This window comes from Chaetura pelagica, unplaced genomic scaffold, assembly GCF_000747805.2.
Source record: "Chaetura pelagica isolate M959 unplaced genomic scaffold, ChaPel_1.0 scaffold17, whole genome shotgun sequence".
In the NCBI taxonomy this organism is placed as follows: Eukaryota; Metazoa; Chordata; class Aves; order Apodiformes; family Apodidae; genus Chaetura; species Chaetura pelagica.
In genome coordinates this window covers 10,082,954-10,106,928 of record NW_009970726.1, presented here as the reverse complement: position 1 = coordinate 10,106,928, position 23,975 = coordinate 10,082,954, and the positions used below count along the sequence as shown (strand labels likewise).

Genomic DNA, 23,975 nt, shown 5'->3' with positions numbered 1-23,975 from the left:
TGTAGGTTTCAACCAACAGATTTACAAATCCTCAGTTGGTTCCCTTCTCAGAGTCAGGCTTTGAGAAATAAAAGTCACACAGACTAAAATTTGGTCTAAATTACTTCTAAAGAAGAAGCTAATTGTTATGTTATGTGGAATGTACACGTTTTTGTATAGAACAGTCACTCCAGGCTTAGAATATGGACAGGATGTGTCTAGAGCTGCTTGGTCTTATGTCAGGTGACTTGAAGCACTGTTTGAGGTTTAGTTAAGAATAACGATCCTGACACATGTGTTGAATAAAAAGTTGAAACTGTGACAGCTGCATGACTTCAAAGCATTTCCTCCATCAAACATATATATTTGCGTCACCTCCTCTTCCCATCTCTTCCAGTATTCTTGCATTAGTAGATCACAGACAAAACAGCTGTTTCCAGTTAAGGGTCTCTTCATTTCTTTCACTGGAGTTATATAATTTATCCCAATTCATGAAAATCAGAAAGACCCAACAATGCAGAGCACAATCATGCAGAGGTAAGAGTGTATGCATTGACAGAGCCCCCTGTTTGAGGAGAAGCAGAAGAGGTGCAGGAATACTTTTCAGTGGAGGTTTGGAAACTCACAAAAGCACCACATATTTGAAAAGTCTCTGGGAAATCAAAAAGCATCTCTGCAATACTAAACATGAAGAAAATGTAGCTTTTTCATCCAAACAAGCTGGCTCTTCTAGTTATCAGGGAAGGGAAATGCAGAGTTGGATTTTCCATCAGCTGGTTTTCTCCTGTTCTGATGGCCAGAAAGAATTTTAAACTAGTCTTCTGCATTGTAAGTTAACATTCCCCCTCAGAACACTTCAGAATTTTAAGGTTATTAGAAAATTATCAGCGATGCTTTACGGCACATTTTTTTATATTTGCTTTATTATAAATCTATTTAGTTTTTAATTTGGGTAGGGGCCTTTGATTTTCAAAGAGAAACATATTCAAAACATGTGAAGGAAACAATAAATGCATGATCAAAATTTTGTAGTGAGATGTTTAACTCTTTATATAAATTTATAACTTTAAGTAAGCGCTTTGTGATTTTCACTACATGAACTATCTGAGCTTTGGGATGTCCTTTCTCTACTTGATTTTTATAGATGTATAGATCTGAAAAATATAATACAGATAAATGAAAGCTAAAAGACCTTAGAAATATATACACTGCTGACCCAAAGATGGGTCAGAACTTTTAGGTATTTTTTACACATTTCACTGCTTTGACCTCTAAGTTTCAGAATTACCCAATGCAATTGTGAAATGTATGCCAAAGTAGAGATTCTCCCTGTAGCTTAGTGGAAACACCTGAGTGTTTTGAAACTGAGAATAAATATTTAAAGGATATCTATCCTAAACTGGAACTTTGGCCATAGTAGAGCGGCAGCAGCAGCCAAATTAATTGAACAGTGTAATATTAAAATCATATAACAGCTTATGCAAATTATCAACATTATCCACAAAGCTGAATTCTGATTATATTATAGGCAAATCTTTGTATTAAATCCCTTCGAAGGACTGCGTTACAGTACTTGAACTGGAAAAATCTCCCTTTGACTCTGTGATGCACTCTGGAGTTCAAATCCTAGTGGATATCAGAATGGAGGACTCTTTTGATTATCATTAAAGGTCTTTCCTCTTGCCCCTTAAATTTCTATTTATCAACAGGGTATGGCAGTATGACCTTACATATTTACAGAGGATTTCTCTCTTGCAGGCTGATCTGTCTCTGGAGAGCAACTCTCTGGACCATCAAGCCTTGGGAAAATATGTTCTCTGTGATCAAGAACAAATTGTGACCTGTTGCTGAAGAGCTTCAGAGAACAGGATTATTCTCTCTCACCTTCTCTCCTACCAGAGGGGATTATTCATTTACGATCACTGGCACCCTGCCTCTGAAAGAGCAATGCTATCTGTGACAACATTTCAAACCTCTTAGAATACAATTAAATGCAGAATCCACCTCCTCAGATTGAAAAGAAACAAAAGAGTCATTTCACTTCAAATTCTCACAGAAAGCAGCTCACCTATAAAGAAACACAACTTCCAGTTATCATCTGTGCAGCTTCTCTTACATTTCCAATGATCCTAGCAATGACTGATAGTAACCTTAAGATCATAGTCTCAATCCATCAGCAGATATCACTCATATTTTGTTACATTGCTACGTCACAACTGCTGTCCAACTAGAGATGTAATTTAATGTACCTTATTGTCAGAATGAATAAAAATATGTACACACTGAGGAAAGCTTAACTGCTTCCTTCAAAGAAGGGAGCAAGGAAAAACAAAACAAGTAAAAGAAGTAGCGTTTTTCCTCTTCTGCAGAATACTGCCATCTTAGTTTAGCTCTATATTATCTAACACAAACTCAGTGATTATAAAAGACTGTGCCAGATTTAAAATTACTGAAATGTCACATTATAAAGAAGCTATATTTAAAGACACAGTAAGACTCGGTGTGTGAGTAATGCAACCTTTGAGAGTTTAGATAAATTTAATTCTCTATGCTATAATTTCCTCTAGCATTTCAAGATGAAGTCACAGAAAATAACCAAATGCAATGATTAATGTGTTCAGAAGTGTATGTGTTTCTAAAACAAGGTTCTAAGCTATTAATTTAGTATTAATTTAAGAATACAATAGAAAATCTTCCCCTGACCGCAATTCAGCAATTCCAGAACATGGTAAGAGGATTGCCTGTCTGAAAATATAGGTGTTACATCAAGCTATACTGAGAGCAAAAAACCCAAGGACATTGGATTAGTTCAACAGCACATAAAATCAGAAACTTTTTGGATGCCTTCATGTATCTCACTACATATACTTGAAAAAGAATGATCCATTGAGGAACAGTCACACAAAACTGCATTTCATATGTACAGTAGAACAGTAGCAAGGTTGCTTTATCTGTTCCAGTATGGATTCCACCAGATTTTCAGTGCGACAATCCAAAATACACAGCCCTAGTAAGAATCCACTCAAAACAGATGCCTCATATGATAAACAAGAGTTACTGGGCAATGAAGGGAAAACAAGCCTTGCTTTCCATGTGCCTGATCAAATAGCTGCCTCATTTTCTTGAAGATGAATGTCAATGGCACAATATTCAGAAACAATTAAAGTCTGTGAAGCTTAGCCCTAATGGAAAGAAAGCTTAGGCTTCCTAGGATCTTTCCAAAGGACACAAACAATCTACTAACATTAATAACAACAGACCTCTTCTCTGAAGCTATATAGTAGACTTTACCAAGGACTACCATAGCTAGATATCCCAATCTAAGTATCCTAGATTCAATTAAATGCAGGAAAAGTATGACCTACTATTATCAGAATTATCAAAAATCACTCAACTATGTAATTAAAGCAGTGCAGCAGTAGAGGAAATTCATGTGCAAGCAATTCCTAACTGCATGTACTGATTCCGCTTACTGATGGAGCCTACAGAGATGTTTTAATGCTAAGTAGTGGAAGTCACGTAACTGTACATTTTAAGGTATTTGAGAGCCAACAGCTAGACCCTGTTTGCCTCTGCATAAGTTTACCCCAATATAAACAGCTGCTCTCATAGGATCATCTCTCCATATAATATATGTCAACAGAAAAAAAGGAAAGAAGAAAAAGCACGGGAAAGATGTTTATAAAACTCCATATAAAAGCATCATCTGAATTTGAGAGACAAAATTCATGTTACACTGGACACAATCGAAATGTCCATATACTAACCTATATGTGTTTGAGCCATAACATCAGCCAGTCTGTGTGCAGCTCCACTGCCTCCACTTTGTGTCGAGGAGGAGGAAGTGGTTGATGTGGTAGAGCCATGGATCGCTTGACTGATCCAATGTTCCATATTTATACTCCCCTGGCTTGAGGTGGGAGTTCCCTGGGAGTCGCCCTGTACGGAGCCTTCATCTTCTGAACCAGAAGAAGTATCTAGCAATTAAAACCAGCTTGTTAAGTTTTAGTGCCTTTGGATTTTCTTAATAGAAATAAGGCATGTTAATATTAAAATCTAAAGATAACTGCTATTAATAAAAACTCATGAAGGTAGGCAAAAATAATAAGAAAACTGTAATACTGAAAGCCCTGAGACAAAGGCAGTTGATAAAAATGCACCAAGAGAGTTTTTCTGCTCTAAGGTCATGGCCTGTGTATTATTGTACCAAAATAAGGATTATAAAGGACTCTTCCTTTATAATATGGCTTGAGAATCTTCTGAAGATCTCTAACCATGTATTAACAGCACAGAATATCCAAACTACCTTCCCAAGCTCACTACACAAAGTCTGTGAAAAACTTTCCCAGCTGTCAAAAGCCAACCCTTCAGTGAGAAGTGGAGTCCCAGCTGGATTCAGCAAGTATGGGGGTATTTTCACAGGTAGCAGGTAGAAGAGAAGATAAATGTGAAAAGGAATGGCACAACTAGTTGTAAAGACAACATTCCACTGTAGTGTTATAGACTAGAAATTTGAGTCACAGAAAATACATTTTGGCAATAGTTAGGTCCTCATGACACCAATGGACCAATGCAAGTTGAGGTACCGCAATGGGCAAAGTAATCATGTCAACTGCTCCAGTTGACTTTCCAACCATTCCGTTCATCTTCTCTTCAAACATACCTCAATGTTATGCCTGATGTGCTTCAAATGACATTTCCATTACTATCTATGCAGGCAGATTGTTAGCTCATAGCAGCACAGGGAACTATTTTTAAAATTCTCATACAATACACAGAGATGCTCACCTGGAGGTGTGTAGGCATCCATTGATGTTTGGACCACCAATGAACGTCGTTTTGAGGGCATAGGGACTGCCATTTTTCTTTCTTTATGCTTAGCAAGGGCTGCCTGAACTGCTTCTGTGTGGACATCTGAAAGGAAAGAGAGATTTCAAGCCATTATTCAGAAAGAAATGAGCCATCTGTGCATTGGGTGCACCTGAGCACAGGTTGGTTTGCAGACCAGCTGGGCTGGCAATGCATACCCAACAATGAAAGGCCAGGAATGCTCTGGATTTCAGAGGGACTGTGTGAGTTCTCCCTGCAGAAAAAAGCAGCAAGTGACCAATGCCATACTAACAAAAAAGCCCTTTGAGCTGTATCACATTCCCAGGTCAGAGTTTGCAGAGAAGGAAATCCACTTCCCCAGAGCAAGTCCCTGTTTCACCAAAAGCTGTTACTTCAGCAGCCATTACTGTTTCCAACGAAAGCGTGGTGTGTTAACATTGCCCTTGTTTTAAACGAATGAGGTTTCCAATTTACACAAAAAGTCACACAAACTAAGTGAAAAGGAACACTGACTTCAAGGGTAAGAGGTATATGAAATGTTGCAACATAAATGGCAGCAGGGTCTCCATTCCCAAATCCTGCTCCTGTCTCCTTCCCCTAGCTTTATTCGCAGAAAAGTATTACCTAGGGTTGGCCTGAGGAGGAATGAGAAGAAAAGGCATGAGGCCCTGTGCTTTTCCTGAGCACAGGCCTTGTGCTTCACAGGCATGTGCTACATGCAGCTCACCCCAGACTGCTCCAGTGCATCCAACAGATCCTTTCTCCACTGGGACATCCTCACTGAAGACCTCCTCTACCTTGTATATATAGCTGTCTTCCTCCCCAAGGCAGAAATAAAAAAGACCATTTATCATGTCTAAAAGACATCAGCAATATGTTTTGATTAATTACTTTTTTTGTGCAAATCTTTTAATTGCTACTGTGACTACAAATTGAAACAAGTCTCCTTTAGTTTGTTACCTTACATGGTTTGTCTGCATGTTTCAATGGTTTGGGGACAAGACATACATGAGGAGACTAAATGCAAAACACAGGGTAGCCAACACAAGTCACTTACAGTTAAAGAAGTTGGCACACATTGACCATCTACTGGAAGCACATCAGAAGTTGTCATTTAACCAGTCCCTAGTAGCCAGCTGTAGAAAATGCAGCAAGTTATGTGCAGTTTTTAGCTGTTCCCATTTGTGATGCAGGAGCACAGTAAAGCAGACTTAATCCAGAATGATCCCACTTCTCTCCTGCTACATTTGTCTGAAGACCACCCTTGTAAGCCTGCTTGGCAGCACACTATTTCCCACTCCTGTGTTGAGGTGGTGGCAGCTCTGAACAGGCAATGTTCCCCAAGAAAAGCAACAGGAAAGGGAAGAGTGTATTTATGTATATATATCCAACTTTAATTAAAGAGCTGTTGGCTGGATCACATCAGTATAAGGGACTTGTTTTAAGTAACAACTAGAAGGATGACTAAAAGCATTAGATGGCAACATCTTGCTGATCAGCCACTACACCTCATTTTTAATAACAGGAAATACTACTCTGCCAGGCTTCAAGCAACTCTCAGTGGAAAGACTGCAGGAGTAAGTCTATGAAAAAGAATGTGTTTAGATGCCTTTGTGAGTTGTGCTTTGTTTCAAATCATGAAGAAGATAAGCATGTTAGTGAAAGCAAAGCAAGCAAACAGCAAAGCTGGAAAGGCATACTCAAAATACAAAAGAGCCATGAGGCTAACAGACCAAAACAGAGGAAGATTGCAATGCTAATATCAGTTTTATAGTAGAAGGTTCAAAGTCTTACAATTAAACCCTGATGAAATATTTATGTGAAAAGTATTAGGCTAAGGAAATAAACAATGTAACTCTCTACCTAACAGCATGTCCCCAGGATAAATTCCTACCTGCTCACTCCACACCAATGCCAACAACGTACAGGGCTGAACACGCTCACTAATAGTTTATATTTCTTACCCAACAAGCAGGGAAAACTTTTGGTTTTTCTTCAAAGGATAGCAATTACATATCAAGCACTAAAACCCGAGCTTTTCCTTTTAAAACAGTCTAAAACCCCACAGCAATTTTTGGAAGAGAAAAATTTTTTCTCATCAGGACAGGAAGAATTATTTGTATATTATTGTATTTATGATTGTTTTTGACTCTAAGTATTAAGAGGGAGATGAGGTGTACCTCAAATTATTCAAAAGTTTTTTAAAGGAGGACAGCTGACAGAAAATAATTATTAAAATGCTTAGTGACAGCTGGACACTGGATCATAACTTGTGATTTTTTTTAAAAAAAATGTAATGTAAGCTCAACAGCTTGATGAAAAAGTACTCTGAAAGGTTTTAATTTTCAAGTGAGTCCACGGGAGTCCAGGAATTGAATTGTTTTCTCAATAAAGCACATGACAGATAATGTTTATTTGTAATGGGTTACTGTGGAATAAACCAAGGTATATCTTACTATAAAAAACACAAAACATTAAAAAAAAAGCCCACAGGAAAGCAAAAACAATAGAAAAGGTAAGAAATTCTGAATAAACAAGAAAGAAGCTGACTGGAGAGAAGACACTCATACCTGCTCCCAGCTCAGCCTGCAAGGACAACTATTCTAAAGGCTTCACTCAGACTATAGAGGGTACCCTGGACACAACCCTAGAAAAGCCTGAGGACAGACAGCTCAGAGATGGTCCAGGGACTACCAGCAAGAGCTTACAGGCTTTTAGGGGAGAGGAAAAAAAGGCAGACACAAGAAACTGTCAAGCTTGGATAAAAAAACCTTTTCACAATGTTCTCTCCCTGGAATAAAACTCTTGGCTAAATGAAGCGTCTTTAAGCATATAAAGAAAGGCTGAGGATTGGGTAAAGAATGAGTAACAGCCTATACAATTTGTATGTTGTCTTTTTGAATGAAAGCCTATTGAAGATGCTCTTCAACCTATTTTGACAGTTTTGTATAGAGCTGGACATGTTAAACTAACGAACAGCATTTTAGCCATCCACACCTATACACTAAGTCCCAAAGTATTGAGAAATCAGAGAAGGGAGGGAAAATCAGGCTGACAGCTAAGAAATACTAGAGAACAACTCCTGTATTATTACACTATCGATTCTGTAAACACAGCAAGACAGAAAGAATAAGTAGGTTTGTTCCCACCAAATATCAGCTTCAGGTATGCATTTTCTATACACATGCTTTGCTTTCTCTAGGTTTTAGCTTTGCTTTTCTGATCTACAAGCCAACTTTGCTGATCTATCACAAGGAAAGTTAGCCAAAATACAACTAATAATCTATTTTCTTAGTTTTATGAAGCATGGATTTAAACCTGAACTGAAATGTAGATTCCTCACCAGATGGTGACCCTGGTGATTTGCTTCTCATAAATTCGAGCAAAAGTGTGGTAGCTTTTTGCCTTTATCTTGGTGAAATATGGGCTATGGTGTCCATCCTCTTCCACTGCTTGCCCACATTCTGTCTCTATCAGCTACCGAAGAAAGCAAGGAGACTTGCAATAGGAACTCACACATTAGTAACTGGAAACTCCTTGTTCACTAAAAGAAGGAAACCACATTTGTGATACATACTGGGACAAAGTGTAATGAGTGTAAGAAGATATATCAAAGTTCCCTCAGGAAGGGACACCCCTTTTTCCCTTGAATCCCATCAGTACAAAGCAGTTTGTATTCTCCACATATCACACAGAATCGGCAGAGAACATCACATTAGAATTTCAAACCACCTCTGGCAGGATGATGCCCCTTGTCTTGAAGGTCTGACAAAACTGTCTGAACTGTCTTCTCAATATACTCTGCCACACTCAGGCTAACTGAATTAATCATATTGTGCTTCAGCATTGCTTTAAAAAACAGATTTCTTGTTTAATTTTCCAGAAAAAAAAAAAAAAAAGGTTAAACTATAAGGATTTTACCCAGAAATGCCACACAGTAAGGAGCTTTCATTAAAAATATATATATATATAAAACAACAACAACAAAAACCCCACCTCTCCTCTCTTTCCTCATAGTGTGACATGCTACAATGTCTCCCCTACTACAGAATTCTGATAGAGTTTGAAGCATATACCTTGATGTAGTTGCACTCAAGCCTTCTGAAAAAATCCTGGGTCTAAGTGCAAAGAAAATGCTTTTAGGAGAAATGTTCTTTCATGTAGAAGTCTGTGACATTTTAACTACACTGTTAAAGCTGATAAAATGACTTCTGGTCCTGACCCTTCAAAGCCCTCCTACAGGTAACAAAATCTTTATATTCTTCCCACCTGACTTTTCCACAAGAAAATCTCAATGGAAAATCTAGAGCATACAGTGAAGTATCACCAACTCTATCTACAGTACTTGGAACCACTGTGCAGTTCCTTATCTGCTGTTTTCCTCCACTGAATCCAATTTGTGAGTTTGTACTCATGGAATCAATAAATGGGAAAAAAAAAAAGGCAACACATTTGGGTAAGCTAATTGCTTAAGTTGTGCATTCTTTTCTCTGTTGCATTAAAGCATTTTTATTTCTTTATTGTCTCTCTTTACTTTGTATCACAGAATAGAGAGCATACTTCTGGGAGAAGGGAGTGGAACTGTCAAACAAGGATATGGTAGACAGAAAGTTTCCCTTCAAAGAGCTAATGATCTATTAAAGAGATGAAGTCTCACAACAAAGGGCAGAGAAATTAAAACTGGCATAGAGATTGTACTCCACAGACTCACACTCCCAAAGTGATGTCCCATGGCTTCAGCCACAGTGCTCCATAATCAGAAACTCTTATCTTCTGCAAATGGAGATAAATTCCTTGCTCCATCAGCAGGACAAATTGCCCAGCATCTCCAGAAGGAGCTTTGCATAGCACACTCACTCTTTTCATCTGGTTTATCTTGTAACTTGGCACAAATTTGTGCTCCTTGTTTAACTGAAAAGGCTTAGGAAAAAAACCCAACCCACTAACATACATTACTCCAAAGCACCAGCTTGATATGGACACTGTGTTCTCCATAGTTTTTCCCAGCTTTCTCCCTCAATGTGATCTAATGGCTGCACGTTCCAACACATCAGTGCATTTGATCGGCAACGGAAAAGGGAGCAAGCCTATCTCTCCTTCTGTAGAACAATGTGACATCCCACCTCTGCTGGCATGCAGCTCCCATGGGATCCCACTGGCATAACAAACCAGCAGGAGACTGGAGTTGGTGGTTGGGACACGACCATGCCAGAGGGACAAGCCTATGCTAAGAGATTGCTCATTTTAAATGTATGGCAACGTGGGAGGGAGCAACCTAGTCTCAACAGGGAGAACTGGGTGAAAGATGCTAGGGAGAGAACTGTATTAACTGCTGACAGGTGGGCAGTGTTCAAAGGTTTAATCAGAACACCCAGAAATACAGAACCAAACTGTTAATTACAGATTGCTCATACTGTTTACCTCTTTTTCAAAGTGTTCTTTAACCACCTATTCCTTACATTTTTGATGACCTGGGACATAACTGGAGGAGTGGCATGGCAATTATTTTTTTAATTGGTAATTGGGGTTGGCACACAGAAGGAGAGTCTGGGCAGGAGTTTTAGTCTGATTGGTATTGGCACTCTTCTGAAGTGTGCATCCTCGTTTGGCATGGAGCATGATGCTGACTCGCCCTTTCCCTTATACCCAGTGAATGCCTCATTCCTTACTTGGGCCAGACACAACGTCCTTGAAAGCTCGGAACTGTAACTGAGACATCTGAAATATGCATCATATTCTGAGTCCTCCCACAGAATTCTGCAGCTTTTAGCAGAATTATTTTGCTCTTTTTCGTTCAGCTCTTTTTAAAAACACAAAAACCTATTCAAGAACTTAAAAGTTGCATTCTTCTTCAATGTGGAGGGGTTGTTAATTTTTGTTCCCTATATGACTTTAACATGCCTCAGTGGCTTCCTTTATTCAGTATTTGCTGCATTTCCTACATAGGCACATCAAACACTCAACATACTGTAAGTGCTGTCTTCTCACAGATCAGGGGTCTGGGTGTTAGTTCTGCATGCATCACAAAACAGGGTGCTTCTCCCATGGTAAACATCAGCTACATTAAAAATTTCCACATTATAAAGCTGTTCCTTGCACCCCTTGAATAAAATGCCTCAGCAGACAAAAGAAAAACAGCATCTTCTTTTTGCACTTAAATCAGGCCTTGCAGTTGTGTGTCAAGTAGTTCTCTTGCATCTAATTTATCACGTTGCCCTGTTTCTTTTTAAGACAAGAAATTAGACTTGCTGTAGAAAGTAGTCATGCATTGCTAGAATCAACATAACTGAATCCTGTTTCTACCTATATTGCAGATAAAATGTATTATTTATCTTGTCTCTGCTTGAGTTTTTATTTTCTCAGTGTTCATAAAACCTTGATAACCAATCACCAGCTGTTTAAGAAACACAAATATGGAAAAACAAGCTGTTGCCTAATTTTTGCTGTACATATGCAGAATTATCTAACAGAGTCCCTACCACCTTCTGCAGTGTGGTTTTCCAGTTCTGAAGTAATGGTACTTCCATTCCTCCCTTCAGGGGACTTACCCCTGGAAGAATAAAGCTGCTGGGAGACATACCTAGATGTGATTGAATCGGTTTGTTGCTTTTTGTCTCATGTAATCCCCCTCCCCAGAGCTATTTTTGGGGTTTTGGATTTACCCTTTGGAAACAATCTTTCTTCATTTGCTTTAGCAGCCAATTCCTGGTAACATAATGATAGGACTAGGAACAGGACAGCCCAAGGACTTGAGAAGGTTTAACACCTTGCTTTTCTATGTGAGAGTCTGTGACTTGCTTGCAGAATGGCATATTATTAAGATCAAGAAGGTTAATGCTCTGCACAAATGAGTTGAGAATGCCAAACAATTTGTAATAAGAGGTTATTTATATACATATAATACATATTTATGTCTTAATTATATTGCAGTTAAGGACAGGCCCTCAAGTCAGATATTTAATAAATAAGTAAAACCACAAATAAATTTCTGTCTCAAGGAAGCCAGAATCAGAGATGGTATAAAGGAAAACAGCTGGAAGAACAGGCAGAGAAGCAGCTTGCAGGAGGCATTAGGAGCAAGGGCAGTTCTTGCTGCATCGACACATAGTGCAGCTGAAGAATCCTGGCAGCTTTTGAGTCAGGGAATTACAGGGAGGCAACTGATACTAAGGAAAACCAGCACTATCAAACCAGCACTATTAAAGGTGAATTTTGGCTGAAAATTCTAGATAAGGCAATTCTAAGTATAGCAATAGTATGCTAATTATACAGAAGAAAGGTTGGCAATTGCTGCCTTACAGGAAACTAGTAGTTGAAAGCATCAAAGTCTATGAGTTTAATCAGACCTTTGTTGTAGCTGCCATGGAAACGAAGGATATACTGAGAATTCATTTCCTAATACATGGCCTGTAAATACTCTGAGTAGAGATAACTTGGTAGCTACATCTATTGGAAATGCAATGAGGACATACTAAATAGGGTGAGACATGGTAAATGTGGTATCATCAGAACAGATTACAGTTAGGCTTTGTCTTTTCATTGTCCTGGGCTGACAGCACTGACTTATTTCCAGGCAGATACAGGGCAAGTGATTTCATAAAAAATTGCTGTGTTCATCCAACACAGATCAGTCCTCAGAAAATCATCTCACCCCTGGGAATGTAAAAGTGAGTCCATATAATACGAATCTTTGCTGTGGGTGAAGCTATAATGAAGCAGTCTCGGAACACTTTCACAATCTCTCTGGGTATTAAGATAGGAAAAGACATAGCCTGGACAGTGTGACACCTAATTTCTCTCCAGCTGCAAGCAAGTGTGCTATTAATTCTGAAATATGGCATGCACAACAAACAGTGAATACTCGAATGAATGCAAGAACATCTGGTCTAAGACAACACTAATTTATACAAGGGATGTGGAGGTTACTAACAGAAATAAACCTTTGCTTCCATTTAAAATTAAAACAAAAAATGTAAGTATCTTTGTAAGTCTTTGGGATGTTTAAACTACCTATAGTGGGCCTCTGGTTTTACTGGGAACTGGAGATAACACGGATATGCAGGGGAAAGTTCTGCTGACTTTTCATTAATTTGGGGACCAGATTTTGTTGACCTGCATGATTTTTGACTGTAAAGTCAGCATTTTAGAAAAACATCTGCACTCCCATGAACATGCCACTGAAAAAGGGTTGGATCTTCCAGGACGCTGCAACCAACAAACTCCACTGTTGCAGGAAAGCACAGTGAGTGCACTATGCAAAAGGCTGTGCTGCACTGTCATTCCAACACTGCTGAGTACCACCCAGGAACCTTCTGTTCACCTCCTGGTGCACACATAAAGAAGCTAGAAGCTTTGCATGTTCTCATGTGGTCAGAAAGCATGGTGGTGATCTCCCAATTTAAAGGGTAGTGGCAATAATCTGTAACTCTGGGTGGAAGGTAAAAGCTGAACAGGCATTTGGGAAAGCTGTCTGGGCAGGCTGGGAAACACAGGGATGGAAATAGAGGACATCAAAAGGCTGAACTCATTATGACTCCACTGCTAGTTTTGCTGAAAGGCATAGTTTTTGCTTTACTTTGGATTCTTCAGTATTATAATAAAGTTGACTTAAAAATGTTTTTCTCTAAACTCTGAGATTTAAAGCTATATTAACTCTACCCATAAGTGAAATAAAAAAACAACATGCAGACCTCCCACTAATAATTTCCATCCCTCCATTTATTTATTGTCTCATTCGTAAGGCAATCTGGAAGTCAGCTTCACATAGTGACTTCATCTCAGGCCCCCTTATTATGCTAACTGAAGTAAATCAGCTTTCTATTTGTTACTCTCTGGAGATCCTTGAGTAATTTTCCTTAAGAGTTCTGCAATTATCCTTACAATTTTTTTTGCTGGGTCAAAAGTAAGGATGTGGTCATATAAATTTTTGCTGTGATTGAATTGTAGCTTAAAATTAAGCTTGTAAGTAAGTTAAAGCAAATAGGAGATCAAATAATTTCTGAGTCTCTACAATTAGGTTAATTAATTCAGATTAACTCTTCCAAGTAGTCCTTGCTCACCTCAAGGGTTAACAAATTCTTTGTTTTATGATGAGCCCCTTTAAAGCTTACATGCAGTCCCATCTCAATTCATTCATTATGTTTTTCTTTCTCCTTATTCTTTGGAGAAATGCTAAATGATAAGGGTTCATTAAAAATGATTGCTCAGATCTTCCCATTCCATCCTTTCCTCTACCATGCACTACAACTCTTATGTTCCCATAGAGCAATTCTTTTATTTTTGTCAGTTTTGGCAAGATGGCAGAATGAGATCTTGAATGTCCTTGCAAAAATGCAAAATATAAGCTCTCCACATATTTTAAAATCACCATGAGATAAGCTGCAAATACACTAAATGAGAGCAACTTTTGTTACGCTTCATACACACACTTATCTCATGGTAAATGAGAACAATAATGTGGCAAGGCACATCCTGAGGCTCCTAGAACAGAACAGCTCAGCTACCTAAGGTCTGGTGCCAACTCCTCCTCTGGGATTGGGGTCTGCAGGGCACATTCTTTCATTTCTAGTTCCCTTATTTCAAATGTCCCTCAAATCTAGCCTGGGATAACTTGTTAATTATTTCATGCTCAGTATAAGCTGTTCAGTCTTTTTTCCTCTTGAACTACAGTGTGGGAAAGGTGGCTTAGGAATTTGAGCTGGGAAAGTTGCAGTTAGGATGCATTTATTTTGGCAGTGTCACCAAAAATCTCCTATATTAAGATGTCTTTTAAAAGTGCTGAGTGCGCTTGGAAAACGAGCTGTTCTCTGCAGCGGTGGGATCTCTGGGGCAGGGGTTGGCAGTCCTCCAAGACTGGTGTACCGGGCTGATTTTTTTCTTTCTCTTCTTCAGAAGTTAAATGTATGGGGAAAAAATCAGCAAGAGTGGGAGAAGGGAGGTACTCCCTGTCGAAAGTCCGGGTACACAAGCACCTCCCTGCAGCACCCTTCCTCCGTGCTACCAGCCGAGATGCTGATTCCACATAAGGTATTTCTCAGAACACTCCATTTCTCAGCTCCCAGCTCTATGCTCATCCACTGCTGTGCCTTTTCAAATCTGTCCACATAGTCCACATAGCACGTGTGCCCTCATTTGCTGGTCTTTCCTCTAAGACACCGTGAACCCTCAGACACAGGCAGTGCAGTTCCACTGACACTGCTGCCTCCCACATCATCTATGACATTTGGAAAACTCAGTTTTTAGAGCTCTCTTGTCTCATTTTTCTTTAGCATTACACTTGCTCCAGGCAGTGCAGAATACTGGTCATCTTCAAGGCCTCTTAGAGACCTCATGAGGAACAAGAGGCTTAACAGACTTGGCTCGGTTCATCTGTCACATCCTCATCTCCTCAGAGGAGAATCCTACAGCAGAAATCCCAGAGTCAAGAGTCACTATCTCATTCCTAACACATGCATGTCCATTTGAACATATGATGTAATGTTAATTTTTTTGTTTGTTTTAATTTTTACTGGTGTGTACTTCTTGTGTATTTACATGACTTTTTTGTTTTGGTTTGTTTGTTTTTAAAGTAAAGACCAGGTCCTGGCACATGAGAGGGTGCTCTGGTTTTCAGCATTGGGATAGCGAACTGAAGCTTTTTGTTTTGGATAACCTAAAGGCCACAGGGGAGTCCTTTTGGAAAAATAAAGTTGTTAAGGAACTGACATTTCATTTCTCCATGTGTTGAACACTCAACTAAGGGATGGTAACACACTTGTTCTCTGGAGAAGGGTTAGTATAGGTGCTGAAGGTGTCTGAAGGAGATTTGTTCTCTGAACCCCACAGGTCATGTCTGGCTGAGAAACGCAGATCTGGGGAAGATTTATTGGGATCAAGAAAACAACTTCTGCTCATGAGGATCTGCCCAGTTTACCCATGGGGTATTTAATTAGGAGCTGCCACAGCAGCAGATGCTGCTGTACCGTGCTGCAGCCTTTACGTGGCAGCAGAGCCCAGCTCTGCTTCAGGCCACCAGAAGAGCCAGTCACAGGCAAGGGGCCAAACTCCCAGCAGTATTACTTCAGGGATACACTGTGGAGAAGTTACAGATCACTATTTAACGCACGAAATCAGTAAGAGCATTCTTCCAAAAGCATGACAGCCTACATGATGGTATTTTAAATAATGGTGGCAGAAGTTTCAGGTTCTTGTACAAAGGTTTCAAATGTTAGCAGGAGCAGAACGTAGCCAATGCTAACCTGGGAGCAAACCGGTCCCTAGTGACTGTATGGAAGACATGTAGGGCCAACATCCTTAAAAAATCTCAGTACTCAACTGAGTTTGTTTAGACAGCATGATAAGACTGAAAGTTAAGCCGTTCAGGTTACCTTCTTATTTACTCTACTATATAATTCCTTTCTCCTCATCTCAACACACCATACCAAAACAACAGATTTACAGCTTCCCAAGGTACCTGAGAAACCTAGTTTCTGAACCACACTAAGGAAAGAAAGCTGTATGTCCAACTGCAGCTACACCTAAGTGAACATCATTAACTTCGTGCTCAGGTCTGTGCCTGATTTTACAGTCATATCACTTGAGCCAGATCAACCCAGATGCTGACATCCATTCTGCATGCAGAAGTGAAGTGCAAGCCAGTTTTCCTTTGACTGGGTTTTGTTGCCTGAAAAGCCAATGCCCAGAAAAAAAACTTGTCAAAAGTTACTGATCCAGCCCACCACAACATTTGGCTTCAGTGTCACCTTGAGCCCCCAGATAATATTCTAGTACGAGCACTGGGCTGAGGATTGGCAGCTGCTAATAGAAAAACACTGCCATGATCTACATCTGGCAAACCTTTCCAAATGCTGTTTCTAAGTGAGTAAATACTATGTGAACTCTTATATTAAGTATTAAACAAAAAAATACTTTTGAATTAATACCAGTTAAACTAGCTGCAACATTTGTATAAAGTAAATAATATAGCTTAACCCTGCAGTGATTCAGTTACTACTCTTATAGAATTATTTATATCCTTGGACATCTGAAAAATGATCAATCAACCTGACATTTTGAAACATAATGATTTCATGATCCCTTCCTGTATAAAAAGAAGCAGCCAGGAAACTTTAAACCTTTTGGTTTTAAAGAATTAGACTAAATTCGAATGTAGCCTGAATTTTTAAATCAAATTACCTTAAAGCACAAAATGTACCAAGAACATTTAGGAAAAAAAAATTAGGTTCCATAAACTCAGAATCAATTTTCTTTAGAATATAAAAGTAATATAAACCAGGTTTCCAGAATTACAGTGCTGAAAAATTCTGTTACAATAGATAATAAAAAAAAAAAAATAATAATAATAATAATAATAATAATGATGACTGAATTGAGAAAACAGGCAGGAATTTGAAATGTCACAGTCTGACATTTTCCATAATAAAGGAGCATAAGTTGAAGGTGATATTAGTGGCAGCAATGATTTTGACTCTTCAAAGAGAGTTCATTAAACAATCTTTGCTGACATCTAAATTTATGTAGAAAGCAAAGGCATGGAAGGAGAGTTGGATGACTTTCAGGACATTAGACTTCCAATTAGGAAAACCTTACCAAGAAGAAACAGAAAAGGTCTTTGATCAGAGTTGAAGTAGAGCATTTGTTTGCACATGTTAATTGAAAAAAATTGTGCAAAAAAGCCTAAAGAAGGGAAATGTTTTCCTAGAAGTGAATTACTTAATGGTTAAAGACTGCACATTCATTCTGTTTTGGGCCTTTTCCAAGATGATGTGCCAAACATGACAACAAGCACTGAAACTGGGTAACAGCTAAGATCTAAGAATCACAATATGATCAGAGCAGATATGCTGAAGCATTAAGCACAGCAAAACAACAAGTAAAACAAAGGCTTCTGCCTGAAGCAAATCTGAATCTGAAGACAAGATAAACAGAGAGGAAATCTGACTTCCAAGTTTGTAACCCTGTAGTTAAAGAGAGTATGAATCATAAGACCAAGGAAGAAACAGACCTGATCTCACGGGGCAATGTATAGAAGGGGAGAACCTAATTCAGGACAGAAACATTGCCCTGTGTATTCGCAAAGCTCTGCTGAAACTAAATTTGAGGAAGATGATCTGATAACTTTTCAACATTGAAGTGGAAGTTTACATTTATCTGTACAGACATTTGCTATATACAGTTTTCTTCTGAATGAGTGAAGATGTGGTAGCTGTTCAGACCAACTTACTGGAGAGCTTGGGGACTGGCTGAGGACTCCTGCTATACAACAATCAAGGTAGGAAGCCAAAGCCCTGCCATAAACCCGCAAAATACTGTCAAGCTTTCCAATTTTAACACCAAGGACATTTTCAGAGCAGTAACAGATCTGAATTTATAGCAGGCCTGACTCCTGCACTTATAAGAAGCAACGTGTTGCACTCAATTTCTTACTTTTCCTCTCAGCAACAAAGTTTGTGCCTATTATTTATATGTATCATTACACCACCTCGCCCCATTCCTAATGCAGGACCTTATGTATCATTTCACTGAACAAACACCTTCCTTTCAAGGCAGCAGGAAGTGACTTAAACCAAGGGGCAGCAAAATCAACTCAGAGCTCTCCTGAGGCACCAGGAGAGGCACACAGAGAAGATGTGTGTGATGTCTCCTCTTGTCCAACCCCAAACTGACTCAACATCTTAGTTTACAAATGGCAAGCACAGCTTGAGCAGATGACTTTCAACGCATAGTCAAGTAAACATTTTTAACAGAACAGCTCTGGAGAGTCACAGCTTGGAGGTTTGAGGACCACGGGTACTCACAAACTAGACCATTTCAGGAAAAGTATTTTCATCTGTTTAAAAACACTGAGTAGAAATCAGACAATTTTTAGTGTACTGTGGGAGAAGCTTCTAGGAGCTTATATATCAAGGAATTACTATGCAGATCCCACAATCATTATTCAATGGAAAACTGGCAGCAGCTACAGTGTGAACTCAAGGTTTCTGAGGGGAGAGGGGAGTTTTTCAAATTAATCAGAAGGGTCTGGACATACATGAACTTTCTCTGCCAAAATCTATCATTTCATTTTCCCTTAAATGGGACTCACAAGCTCTTTGACTAATGAAATAAATGAGAGATGTCACAGAAAGTTTAATAAGGAGTTGTCTATAAGTTTCCAGTTGTGTCAGCACAATGAGTCTGAGTATGTCCAGCAAGATGCATCTTTCAAACACAATCCAGGACATCCACAGTTGACTCCTCGACAACCTCCACAACCATCTGTCCCTGGCTCCTGACTCTCAGCTCACAAGGGTCTCTCTGCCATGACAGTTGATGGGTGCTACTGTCTATAGATCTATATTCTGCTGCTGCAAGGGAGGCAGCAGTAGAGAAATCAGCTGTGGCCTCTGTCAAGGGTGCTTAAGCTGCAGCAGTCCCTATAGCAGGTGAAACAGCACACCTACCCTCATCCAGTTAAAGTGTAGTACACACAGTTTATGCCTTCAAAGGTAAGAGTAAAGAAGAGTCAGAGTTCACTTGTCTATCAGTTTTAAACCAACCACTTCCTTCACTTTGTGTTATATGTGGAGCAGCATCATGAAGAGACTTGGATACCATTCATTTGGAAATTAGATTTTACCTTTTTGTTCAGCTCTGAAATTAATTTTACCTTCCTTAATCACTCCTTCTACTTAGGGCATAATAATGTTCCTAACTAGCTACACTTCAAATTAAGTATTTTTCTTATGGTTTACCAAACTAGAATCAGTACCAAGAAAGCCAGCTGTGCCACAGTACCATGGGCTGTGATCAGCAGGATTTCATGAACAGTGGCTGCTGCAGGGGGAAAAAACCTGAAGCATTCTTGAAGCTGTACCATCAGGAATTTCAGAGAATCATGGAATTTTCAGAGCTGGAAGGAACCTCTGGAGATCATCCAGTCCAACTCCCTGCTCAAAGCAGGGTCACCTAGAGCAGACTGCTTGAAGCCACTCCCCTGGCCCATCATCCCTCTGAATGAGCTCACAACTGGTGTATCAGTCATTCCATCCAATTTGGTATCATCTGCAAATGTGTGAAGGGTGCACTCTGTCTCACCAGCAAGGTTACTACTGAAACTATTAAGAAGTACTGGAGACAGTATTTACCCCTAGAGTACTTCACTAGAGACTGGTGTCCAGCTGGACTTTGTGCTGCAGATCAAAACTCTCTGAGTTCAGCATTTCAGCCCATTTTCAGTCCACTTCACTGTCTGCTTATGTAAACCATATTCCAATAATTTGTTAATGAGGATGAGAGACAAAAAAAAGCCTTACCAAAGTCAAGGCACACAACATCCCCTGCTCTTCCCTCAATGGCTGAGGCAGTCATGTCACTGTAGAAGGCTATTAGGTTGATCAAACATGGAATCTATGATTCTATGATCAAACATGGATTGACCAAGATACTAAGAAGATTTCATAAATGCTGATCGCTCCCAGTCACCCCCTTGTCCTTCACAGATTTAAAAAGTTTCCAGGACTATTTGCTCCACCACCTTGTCAGAAATTGAGGTGAGGCTGCCTGGCCTGTCATTTCCCAGATCCTACCTCTTGCCATTCTTGGAAGACAGGAATGAACCTTGCTTTCTTCCAGTCCTCGGGAAACTCCTCTAATTGCCACAACGTTTCAAAGAACTGTGAGTGGCCTCACAAATGACATTGGTCAATGATGCATCCCATCACATCCCACAGACTTGTACATCTTCTGTTTGTTCAAATGTTCCCTGTCTTGATCCTCCTTCACAGAGGGGAGGTTTTCACTGCTCAGGGTTTTCCCACTGGTTTCAGGGGCCTTGGATTACTGAATACAAGTCTCACCAGTAAAGAACAAGGCGAAGAAGACATTAAGTATTTTAGCCTTTTCCATGTCTTTTGTCAACCTGTTCCCTGCCCCATTCAGCAGTGGGACCACATTTTCCCTAGTCTTCCTTCTGCTGCTGATTTGCCTACAGAAGCTCCTCTTGTTGCCCATTGCATTTGTTACCAGATTCAATTCCAGATGTGCTTTGGCTTCATAACTCGACCTGTGTGTGCTTGGGTGGTGCCTCTGTATTTGTACATTTCCCATGTACAGCTACTACATCAATTTACAAAAAAATTATTTTTAGAAAAGCAAAGAATAGAATCAGCCATTTCAAATTTTCTTTCCAATTCTGTGGTTTTCAGTTGAACTCACCCGATCTATAGCGCTCATCCCGTGACCCTGAGGACCTGCGACGGTGGTATCGAGAGGAAGAGGACGGAGTAACAGGAGTTCGACGTTCTTGTGGTAATGCCTGGTCCACCCCTGCATTAAGAAAAGCAAATAAAATAAAACCAGTTCATTCTGATTGAATTCCAGAAGCGTAATAGTGAGGAGTTCTGCCTTCTCTAGAAATAGAAAATGAACACTCAGTGGCTAAACCACGTCATGTCAACCTGTTACAAAGTACTTGCCTCTGGTCAGCTTTTCTGATGCGAGGTTTTTTTTCCTGCTTCTCTCTAAAACTACTTTTTTTCCAGGACCACAGACTACATAAGAAGAGCATACAGAAAATAAGTTTAGTGGCTTGGTGATGGTTTTTATTTTTCCCCAAACACATGATCTGCCATAAAGAAGTACTCAGGAAATATTTTAATGTACTAGTGGAGGTGGACACCATTGCAATGGATCTTGATGCTTTCCTGCAAACTAGTTACAAACAGTTCCTATTAAGAATTAGCCAGTGTCTATCATCTAAAACCTGGTGCAATTGGGTAGTATCAGCTGGTAACAACACAATGCTCACCTGTGGAAATTAGACAGTCTCTGAGAAGGGAACCATATTAACATCTACAGGCATTTTCAACCACCAAGGGCCAGAAACTAAAAATAACTGCACCAAACCATGCTGTTCCAGCAAAATAATAAAAATAAAAGCCTTATTGTAGATATCTGCAGCATCTCAGCATGCTAGGTCTAAACATCCAGTATTTAAGATTCAAACCTTGTATTCATCCCTTTTTCATAATGAACTTGCTTTTTAAAAAAAAAACAAAAAACAACCCACGTTATTTTCTTGAAGGCTTCTTCAACAACAGTAGTGATATAACAGCAGCACTCTATATAAACATTTCTGGAAATGAAAGTTTCTTGACCACTTCCAGAGACGAGTGAATTACTTAAGCAGGAAAATTCACACAAAGAATAGGAAAAGAAAGCTAACCTGCACCTATAATTGCAGTGTTACGTTACTCTGGTGTCTTCCAGAGAAGGACCTGAGCAGACAAGCCCAGTAAGCCATGCATTCCACTTAAGAGTTAATAAAGCACAGAGCCTTAGGTGCTGTCGTGCACAGGGGAAAAACCCCAGGAATACCTAAAGAAATGAAATTAATTCTTTCCTATTATATTTTGCCTTTAAAAAGTATTTACACACTGTGTGTAACTGTAAAGGCCAGAAGTCAAACTGTCCTCTTGCACTTATGGCCAACAGTAGGAAAGATCTGTTAAAATTATTTAATTAAATGATTAATAACTAAGTATTCAAATGGATGATAAATAAATAGAAATTAGATTCAATAAAACAATTCTTGGAAATCTGTTCATATTTTTCCATTAAAAAACAGTATTTTATGATGTCCAATGCTATTTCTGAACTATTCAATGCCTGCTTATTGAAGAGGTAGAAGTGTTTACGTTTGTGGAAACAAAATGTTTTATGTAGAATATAAACCAACTGACAGTGCTATATGGACTTCAATCAGTCTCAGTTATGCTTTAAAGGATTCTTTAAAAAACATATTTAAGAAAAGTTGTACACCTGGTTCTACTGAACTCAAAATACAGCAAGTCAGCTTTGATTTTGTGGACAAGCAGCTCATTGGCTGAAAAACATAGTTGGAGCAAAATCTCATAGGCACCTAAAAACAGAGCCAATCCACAGATCTTCTACTCAGACTATGATTAATAATTCATACTCTTAAATTAAACAAAATGTCTTCATTTAACTGCTCTATCTCCTCACTACAGTACAGCATAATTTCACTCATCCTCAAGCTTTCATATTCTTTAAAGCAGGTGAACCTAACTTCTGAAGCACTGAAATATTCAGAGGAAATATTTTCTCCTCATTTGTGTATTTATAGTTTTTCCTTCTTTATTGGGTCACCTTGAGAACCAGCAATAAGAAGTTAACAATAAAATCAATTTTGATGGAAATCTTTAAAAGAATTAAGTTTCGGTCAGTGTGAGATGCCAATGACCATTACTCATCTCATTCCCTACCCATATTGCCCTAAATGAAATACTTTCTAGAAATCACATAGATTTACAAATATCTAAAAAACCCCACATCTAAAACCCATGTATCTGAAATTGCTGCTGTGTGACAGGTTTTGGGAAGAAAGCATTACCATGATTTCCCATGACAAATGACTCACGTAGGCCAACGGGCTGTGGAGAGCCACACAAATCCTTCCAACAACAAAACCTCATGCAAGGGCCTTTACAAACACTGAAGGGAAAATAAATTGTGAGGAAAAGCATCAGTTTCATAGGTGCACAGCTGCTGCAGGAGGGAGACCTTTCAGGTAGACCTGAATGCATTTGGATGAAACACATTCAAGCCTGTGGTTTCCTTCTCCTGGCAGCATGACTATGAGGCACCTCAAGTGTCTCAGTCCCTTCTTCTGCAGCTGTGGGCAGTGCATAAAGCTCTATTCCCAGTATAAAGAAGACAGTGCATGTAAGGTAACCTCGAACACTGACCTTGCCATTGCAGAAGACAGCAGGAGGTCCAACTGGTCAGGCAGCACTGCTGCCCAAAGCATCTCTAACACTGCAAAGGGCTCTTCCGTTCTCCAGTTTGCTATGGCGATTACGCAGCTTCTTGTTCTTACTACAGATAGAAAAATCTCTCCTAATCTTAAAATTGATATACTTAACTAGTTTATTTCCCTCCTACTTTGTATATCTGCTTGCTCTTTTAAGTACATCTGTTCTGACACAGTGGATAACACAGAGTTTCTTCATACAGTCAGCAAAGAGAAAGCCCCAACATTGTGCATGAGTAATCATGTAAGGCCATAACAAACTAAACAGGAATATCAAAATACCTTCTGCTTTTATGAGGTCTGGGAATCATCTGATGGCCTGAGTTCTGACTTTCCCATTAATATAGGAAAGAGT

At 39.3% G+C, this 23,975-nt stretch overlaps 1 protein-coding gene across 2 annotated transcripts in view; it reads right to left on the bottom strand.

The window, feature by feature from the left end:
* The window catches only part of DIP2C (DIP2 disco-interacting protein 2 homolog C (Drosophila)), a 144,533-nt gene that overhangs the window by 110,420 nt on the left and 10,138 nt on the right, over positions 1 to 23,975 (bottom strand). For both annotated transcript variants that reach the window (XM_010007003.1, XM_010007004.1), the window contains 3 exons: positions 21,004 to 21,114; positions 4,768 to 4,893; positions 3,747 to 3,956 (listed from right to left, as the gene is read on the bottom strand). In XM_010007003.1, the coding sequence (XP_010005305.1) occupies positions 3,747 to 3,956; positions 4,768 to 4,893; positions 21,004 to 21,114 (447 nt within the window). The remainder of the gene's footprint in view (positions 1 to 3,746; positions 3,957 to 4,767; positions 4,894 to 21,003; positions 21,115 to 23,975) is intronic.